Raw genomic sequence first — 9,373 nt, 5'->3', positions numbered from 1 at the left:
ATCATCTTCGGGAGTTTTTCCTCACCACCGTCGACACCGGCTTTCTCATTAGGGATAAATTCACACGCTTAAAATCTGTATCCTGTGTTTATATGTTTCTGTACAGCTGCTTTGAGACAATGTCCATTGTCAAAAGCGCTACACAAATAAAACTGAATTGAATTCTAGTAGAAAACAAAATTGTCATGAAAAAAAAACAAACAAAAAAACAAGAACTGTATTTACAAAGCTATTATAAACATATTGCAGCTGGCAAAGCCACACACACACACATTATCTATCAAGAAGTCAGTAAACAGCAGCTGAACAGAACAGCATGGGTTCTTTACACGAGAGCCAAAACAGACTTATTTGCAAAGACCAGCATGGCCACCTCCAATGTGCTGGACTCCAGCCCAAAAGCCACAACTAAACCTTTCACCAGTTTCACCAAAGCTCAAAGGGCTCTCTCGAGCTTCCATCTGACGAACAACAGTGCGTTAAATCATTTCAACTACGCTGCCAGACCGGCCCTCGTCGCCATAACGGCTAAACTGCATCGACAGCGGAACAAAACAAGAAGGGTTTGGAAGACAATTTCCTCTTACTGCCGTCCACAGCTGCAGGCGTACACATGCTCCTGTCTCTGTGTGAAGATGAGTGGAGAGTCCAAAAATCAGGCTGAAAGACAGCTTCAGAAGAGAAAAAGGTTAAACCTGCATCTCTTCACACGTTCTAGAGCAAGTACAGCTAATCTGAAGATCACTCAGAGACCCACGCATACACACACACACGTGCTCTCTCATACTCTGTGTGATGCTGAAGCATCTCCTGCTCAGGGACACAGCGCGAAAGGAGAAGCAAGATTGGAACGTACCATTCACGGCTCTAAGGGGGTGGAACGCATGCCTTGCAAGTCGATCGACTTAAATCGACTGAGCACCTTACGTTCTAATACAACACTGAAACGCATGATTATCGTTCCCGTCTGAGACGCCGGTAAGAGAAAAGAACGCTTTAGTGACTCCAGTGGATACCAATTGCCGAGTCATATTTAGCAAATCTGTAGCCAAGGCTGTTTTCACACAGTACAGAACAAGTATTTCGCATGTAATCCATTCTATGTCATGACGTCTTCTGCAAGCTGTTCGTAGGAATTTAGCGAACGCGGCCCAGAGGCGCAGAAAAGGAACACGTGGGTGTTAAAACTTCATTTTTAGGTCGATAGCAGAGTTTACGCCCTCTGTGAAGGAGGCACCGTTCTAGCCTGGTCTATTTGGAGAAGTGAGCACTTTTCATCGACGCACGATCGGGTTTGCTATAAACGTCCACCAAAAATAAGCACCGAGCTCACGCATCCACACGGACTGTATGATCACAACCACTGTTGCACTCATTCGATTTCCTTACACTGTAGAAATGGGTTTTAAACCCATTATATTTCACATTTTGCTCACCCAAAATTTAAAGAAAAAAAAAAAGGGTACTGACATAACTACACATTTATCCTCATCAAAAATCCAGATGTTTTCCATCCATCCATTTCCTGTACCGCTTATCCTACACAGGGTCGTGGGGAAACCTGGAGCCTATCCCAAGGGCCTCTGGGCACGAGGTTGGGGTTGCATTGCAGGGCACATCTGCACACACACTCTAGAGATGCCAATCGATGCATGTCGTTGGACTGGTGGAGGAAACCCCCGAAGCACGGGGAGAACACACAGACTCGAACCCCCGACCCCACGGAGGTGCAAGGCAAACGTGCTGACCAATCAGCCACCGGAACACCGTAACTACACCCCGAGCAGCTCAAACGAATTCCTCCTGAAGGATTTAATCAGAAGATTGACTTGGAAAATCGGCTGAAAATTCCGCCGCGGCATCTTTTCAAACCCCCCTGCTGCATTTATATATATATAATGATGTATTAACTTATCCTGGGACATTATCGCATAAAAAAAAAAAAAAAAAAAAGGATGAACGGAGAGACACCCCGATCACTGGCACATCTCTGGCTCACCGAGGTTAATTAGCAGCTAATTACCACACAGCTCCCCTCACTGTGGAGCAGGAAATGAGGTCCAGGAGCGGAATGAGAAATGACAAAATCAGAGGACGAATACGCACACGTTTGTGATCCTATCCGCGATGGACTGCTCTATCGCAGCTCACACAACACAGGGACAGAACGAAAGTGTGGACTCTCTGTACGGCCCTCAGGACTGAGCACGATGGAAATTAAAAACTAAAAACACACTACAGAATGAGTAATACGTTCATACGGTAGTTTCTTACCTTTAAGAGATTCCAGTTCCTTCCTGCAACAGAAATAATAAAAGAACGTTAACGCCGACATGGCTCACACACCGATCACATTCCAGACGAGAGGTGTGAGGATATACAGGACACTGTCATAAGGTCATGTGAGACTGCTATACTGTTAGGTGCAGCATGTCTCGAATATGATACCTGATTTACCGAACACTGTTTAACGTTTCCTAAACCCAACCATGGCGTTTTTTTTAATTGTCCATGAAAACGGACCGTCTCAGTGTAAACAGACAACATACGGTGCCCTCCACTAATATTGGCACCCTTGGTAAATATGAGCAAAGAAGGCGGTGAAAAATTGTCTTTATTGTTTAAGCTTTTGATCAAGATATTTTGTAAATAATAATCTGCTCTCATGGATATCAAACAATTGCAAACACAACACAGGTTTATCAACAATTTTTTTTTTTTTGTTAAATATAGGTGTGCAACAATTATTGGCACCCTTTTAGTCAATACTTTGTGTTACCTCCCTTTGCCGAGATAACAGCTCTGAGTCTTCTCCTATAAGGGATCTGAGACGGTTCCTCCATATCCATATTCTCCAGATCCTTCAGATTTCAAGGTCCACGCTGGTGGACTCTCCTCTTTGGTTCACCACACAGGTTTTCTATGGGGAGATGTATGTTTTGGATCGTTGTCCTGCTGGAAGATCCAACCACGGCCCATTTGAAGCTTTCTGGCAGAGGCAGTCATGTTTTCATTTAATATCTGTTGATGTTTGATAGAGTCCATGATGCCATGTATCCTAACAAAATGTCCAAGCTGTCTGGCAGAAAAACAGCCCCAAAACATTAAAGAGCCCCCACCGTATTTAACCATATTTCCATTTGGCTGCCTCTCTGTGTGTGCTAAAACCACCTCTGGTGTTTATTACCAAAAAGCTCTATTTTGGTTTCATCTGACCATAGAACCCGATCCCATTTGAAGTTCCAGTAGTGTCTGGCAAACTGAAGACGCTCGAGTTTGATTTTGGATGAGAGGAGAGGCTTTTTTCTTGAAACCCGTCCAAACAACTTGTGATGATGTAGGTGACTTCAGATTGTAGTTTTGGAGACTTTCTGACCCCAAGACACCTCTAACTTCTGCAGTTCTCCAGCTGTGATCCTTGGAGATTTTTTAACCACTTGAACCGTCCTCTTCACAGTGCGTTGAGACGATATAAACACACGTCCTCTTCCAGGTTGATTCATAACATTTCCAGTTGGCTGGAACTTCTTAATTATTGCCCTGATGGTGGAAATGGGCATCTTCAATGCTTGTGCTATTTTCTTATAACCACGCCCCATTTTGTGAAGCTCAACAACCTTTTGCCGCACATCACAGCTACATTCCTTGGTCTTACCCATTGCTATGAATGACTAAGGGAATCTGGCCTGTGTGTTACCTCATATTTATACCCCTGTGAAACAAGAAGTCATGATTGAACAATTTCCTGTTCCTAGTCACCCAGGTGTTCTAAAAAATAAATAAATAAATAAAGTAAAATATTAATGGGAATACACGTCAAATATATTTTTCTCATATGAATTCATAGCGGTGCCAATAATTGTTTCACACCTATATTTAGCGAAGATAATTTTTTATAAAACTGTGTTGTGTTTGTAATTGTTTGATCGCCATGAGAGCAGAGAATTTTTGTGAATTTTTTTTTTTTTTTTTTTTAAACATAAGATCAAACGGTTAAACAATAAAGACAATTTTTCTTTCAAAGCTTTTCTTTGCTCATATTTATGTAGGGTGCCGATATTAGTGGAGGGCACCGTATACTGCACTGTACACTTGGTTTCAGTTAGTCTGGTACTGTCAAATACTGAGGTTATAATACAGGTATAAAAAGAAACAACTCCAGAGCCAAACAGGATCTTAAATTGAAAAAAATAAAGAAATAAAAAAAGAAATAAAAAGGGTGCACAGCGCGGGTGACGAGAGATCCTTTATCTGTGAATCAACAGCATTTAAGAGCGTTCTGCTTTTCATGAGATTGGCTTTTGAAGCTGCAGCACTTCCTTCCTAACCATCTCTTCACTGCACTTCCATTATACCTACTTTACCATCTATAAAAGATCTGATTTTAAAAAAAAAAAAAAAAAAAAAAAAAAAAAGGAAGCAGCCAATAGGGAGAAGAAGGAAGAATTAGAATGAGGGAAGAGGAAAGAATGACTCAGGGCCCTTCAGGGAAATGCACTGATTTAGAAATAGAAAACCTAACTGAGGATCAGATGATGAACTGTCCAGAATATCCAGATGAAATGATATGATAAAAAACCCTTGTAATCACCTCTTCATCTTCTTGTAGTTCTCCAGCTGTAGAATCTGAAAGTGTTTGATGCGTTGCAGCTCACACTGACCACACAGATTCTCCAAGTACATCAGATGACTCTCCATCTCCTCAAAGTTGGACTCGAGCTGAGCTGTAGTAAAGACAAGATGGTTTTTCCAGACGTCAGTGCTTTCTGCCTCCTTTTAACCAACCTATTTTGGGGGGTTATTATTAGAGATGCGCTGATGTATCGGCCAATAAAGGCAATTTTTCACGCTACGGTCCATCGGCCGGTTATATCCTGTCAATCAAAAGAGGGCGGGAAAAACACATCGATTTCGTGCTGTGTGTAAAGAAGATGTCTCTTGTGTGGAAGAACAACAAAACTGCAGTTTGTAATCTCTGTAAGCTCTGCACTGCTAAAATTTTACACCGGACGTGAGCGGCAGTGAAGCGGGAGTTTCGGCGTCGAGTCTAATTTTATTTTTTGCCGCGCTGTTCGAGCTGAATTAAAGCTCCAGTACACGGTTGAAAGATTTAAATGAAGATGGGTTGACAAAAAAGTATGTATTGCACAGAAAAATATATTTGTAGAGTAGTATATTTCATATCCAGTTAATGTTAATATATAAAAAGTTGATATTATATATTACCAGTTTGATGTCAGTGATGAAGTAGAAATGCTTGTGTTTGTGGTGAATGAATGTGAGACTAACAGGAGGGTTTTTACAATTCAGTCAATGTTAATATGAATTAATAACATTCAATAAGTTAATAATCTTACTTTAATCTTCAGAATTTAGTTCATGTGTTCATGTTAATTAGAGTAATGTGTTAATGTTTACGAGACCAGTTACTGTCAAACAACTTGTTAAAATGGAGAGAATAAAGTTTTTCTTTGCATTTCTTTCAGAATCGGGGAATTAATTATTATTAATTTAAAAGAAGGCATAAAAGGCAGAACTATCGGTATGGGCTGATATCACTCTGGATAATCGGTTATCGGTATCGGCTGAGAAATTTAGTATCGGTGCATCTTAAATACTCACATCGTCACTATGGAACAAACCAAAACCATTTTTATTTACTCATCCTTTTCAACTATGAACCTTTACTTTGGCTGTTCAGTTCGAGTCGTGGGTGGTTTTCCCACTGGACACGTTTGCTGCGGCCCGAATCCGAGTGCGACTGTTCCCGAGTGCAACCGAACTCAGACCACCTCCGACGAATCGGGTTCGGTACCGCGCCGCGCTTCCTGGTCCGCATGACAGCTTTCACCTTACCGATTTTCCATGAAAACTGTGCTCCGTTTCAGACTACACAGCCTCCCTAAATCTGAGCGTTTACATTTATTCAATTAGCGGACGCTTTTATCCAAAGCGACCTACAAATGAGGAAATACAGGCAAAGCGATATATCAAGCGGAGAACGATACAACTAGTGCTACCGTACAAGATCTTTAATCGAGTTCTAGAAGAAGCAAAGTGCGCAGAGTAGAGGTGTAAGGATAATGTAGGGTTGGCCTTTTAGGGGTTAGTTAGGTGTTCACAAGTCAGACCCAGCATTCAGTTTGGGCGTTCAGTCTAGCTGTTCATTTTTTTTTTTTTTTTTTTTCCCTGCCACAAACGTGATGCAGATCACTCAAAGTTAGGAGCCAGTTCATGTTAATACACTTCAACCAGGCTTGTTGACAAAAAAAAAAAAAAAAAATCTAAATGGAAAAGCTGTTTCTGATGTTACATGCTGCGTCAGTCTTTACTGGTTTGTCACGAACAGATAATGATAACGAGTGGATAATGAATAACTGGTCTGAGTGAACAGATGAGTCGCAGACTGCATATTGTACACCGTTGTGCGTATGCATGTGTCCCTGTGCTAATAAATCGGTTTCATCTGTTAAGCCCCAGAAGCAAAATTATAAAGCGGCTCAGTTCGTCGGTTTCGGGGAAAGATCCGTGAAGCTATTCAGCGCCACCAAGTGGCTCATCGAGAGAAAGTATGTTGCACGTAAAAGAGAACATGTACACGACAGAAACGTTTCAGTAACACCAGAGTCTCCATGTAAAATGATTAGACCGAGACTTGTGATTATATTAATCTCAATTTGAAAGGAAGGAAGCCAACTGATAACCTTTGAACATAAAAATACTAGTAGTGTGTAATTTATGAGTTGGTAAGCAAAGCCAAGCCAAATATTTTGCTGGGTTTTTTTTTTTTTTTGCTCCAGGAAACCCTGATAACAAACATAAACTAAACAAGGGCTAAATAATTAGCTGATAAGCTGAACCAGATGGAAGAACACTAAACTATGCAGTGCTGTGGCCTCAAGCTCTGCAGTCAGACACCAGCTTAAGTCATGAATTAGGAACTCCTTTTACAGCCAGCGCTGATCAGGATGAGGAGACATGTTTTGCAATATAATAAAAATCAAGTTTCCATCCGTTTCTGCTTTTGCAAGGTATTTTTACGCAAATGAGAGAGAGAGAGAGATTTCATTCTGTACCCTGGATTTCGAAAACATCTGAAACTGGAATTTAACGCTCTGATTCTGGACACGTGAAAATCCCAGAGTTCGGTCCAACTGCCACAAATCTAATAAGCGGAAAAAGCATTCTCTCTAAAATACGATCGTTCCTTTTCAATGTTCTGTGTCTCAATCCCTAGACTGTTTATACTGAGGATGATGCAGCAAAATAGGAGCATAACTACACACACACACATACACACACACACACACAGTAAATATAAACATCCTTCCATGCTTAATATGCGTTCATTTACAGCGTTTCTTCATTCATACGTTCTTCTTCCGTAAGTGCTTTATCCTAATCAGGGTGGATCCAGATACTATCCTGGGAGGAAATACACTCTGGATAGGATGCCAGTCCATCACAGACTACCATTCACACACGTATTCACACACTCATCCGCACCGATGACCGTGGAGTAGCCGATACACCTACTGGCATGTTTCTGGGAGGTGGGAGGAAACCAGAGAACCCAGAGGAAAACCTCAGGGACACAGGGAGAAGTCCAGGAAACTCCACACACACACACAGTAACCCGAGCTCAGGACTGAACCGGGCATTTCGGCTACTATATAGACGGTAAGTACGCGGTTCGGGACGCAGCCCACGGCTTCGAGCGGTCGTCTATTTGCACGTATAATTAACTGCACTTGAAGCGTTTGGAAAAATGAAAAATGAAACACCCAAAACTATATATGGTCCCATAACGAAGACAAACTGTATGTTAATACGTGAAATTCTGGACGGCGTGACGTGTGCAGTTAATCGATCTATGTTCTATAACATGTAAAACCTGATCATTGAAAGGAGTATTCTAAAAGCGACTCATGTAAACACCTTAATCAGAAAATTGTCTTATTCAGAATAAGGTCAGTAATTAGACTACTGCTGTCCATGTAAACGTCGCCGATATGTGGATGGAGTCCTGTGTGTTTCGGTATTCAGTTTATCTCCCACATCAAGCAGGCTCTAAACCTCCAGCACGAGCGACATCATGATCCTGCTGGAAACGAGTGTGAGAACCTGACAGAACGAGCTCGAGGGAGTAAATATGAACCTCCTTTAGCTGTAGCAGATGGCACTCAGCGGGAGTTCCCACGTAGTGCTTCATATATTACTGAGCAGCTGTTCCGCAAGGTTACTCAAGGTGATCACGCTGTTCCACCAAAGCACGATTCCTCCGGTGTCAGCGAGGCTCGTGAGGCGGCAGAAGTGCGTTACGCAGACCGCTCGACACATCTCCAACCCGCTGACGGACGAGCACTACGTCTTCGCCGCCTGCTACAACACGACAACATCGCCGATTGAACGCACAGTCTTAGCATCGGGTTTCCTTCTTATCAAAAGACACTCCAGTCCTGCTCTCTGGAGACGTTCCACACACACAACCGCTTTCTGACCAAGACATGCATTTACTAACGATCTGTGGTTTATTTGTTTACTGTTGAGATCTGAAGCTATATGAACGTGCTATCACACCCACGTACACAAAGCGTCAGTATATATTAGTCTGTATAAACGTTCACGCCACTCAGGTCTCCTTTGTCATTTTTGCTACTCGGTATCTTTCACTCTCTACAATTTTTTCTCCCCGTTGTATTTTTTTTTATCGTGTAGGTTTTTTTTTCCTCTCTCCCATGTCACTGCCAGAACGTTCCTGCTCTGTCTTTAAATGGTTGATGTGCACATCCATACTATTTTTTTTGTCCCCCCCCTTATTATTTTCTAAGTTTTTATTAAACAATATCTACTTATATAACTTCTTAATTATTACCCTGATGGGCATTTTCAATGCTTGTGCTATTTTCTTATAACCGCGTCCCATTTTGTGAAGCTCAACAACCTTTTGTGGCACATCACAGCTACATTCCTTGCTCTTACCCATTGCTATGAATGACTAAGGGAATCTGGCCTGTGTGTTACCTCATATTTATACCCCTGTGAAACAGGATGTCATGATTGAACAATTTCCTGTTCCTAGTCACCCAGGTGTTCTAAAAAAAATTATCAATGGGAATACACGTCAAATATATTTTCTCATACGCATTCACAGCGGTGCCAATAATTGCTGCACACCTAATATTACGTGCCTAATATCAGGTTAGGCACTTAAAACCAAGCTGCTGTTTGTCATGTCATGTTTTCGGAAAATCTGCACGTGAACAACGAGGATAAAGTAGATATAAAGAAAAAGAGGAGAGTAAGTTAATTTAACTCATACAGTGGACAAATCGGGGAACGTGATTTAAAGAAAAAAAAAAAAAAAACATTT

The 9,373-nt window shown here is 41.6% G+C and overlaps 1 protein-coding gene across 1 annotated transcript in view; it reads right to left on the bottom strand.

Moving 5' to 3' along the window:
- The window catches only part of dtnbp1a (dystrobrevin binding protein 1a), a 34,337-nt gene that overhangs the window by 19,791 nt on the left and 5,173 nt on the right, over positions 1–9,373 (bottom strand). The window contains exons 6-7 of the mRNA XM_053622004.1: positions 4,592–4,724; positions 2,275–2,297 (exon numbers count right to left, since the gene is read on the bottom strand). Coding sequence (XP_053477979.1) covers positions 2,275–2,297; positions 4,592–4,724 — 156 coding nt within the window. The remainder of the gene's footprint in view (positions 1–2,274; positions 2,298–4,591; positions 4,725–9,373) is intronic.

This window comes from Ictalurus furcatus, chromosome 1 (genome assembly GCF_023375685.1).
Source record: "Ictalurus furcatus strain D&B chromosome 1, Billie_1.0, whole genome shotgun sequence".
NCBI classification, from domain to species: Eukaryota; Metazoa; Chordata; class Actinopteri; order Siluriformes; family Ictaluridae; genus Ictalurus; species Ictalurus furcatus.
This window is presented reverse-complemented; position numbering and strand designations above follow the sequence as displayed.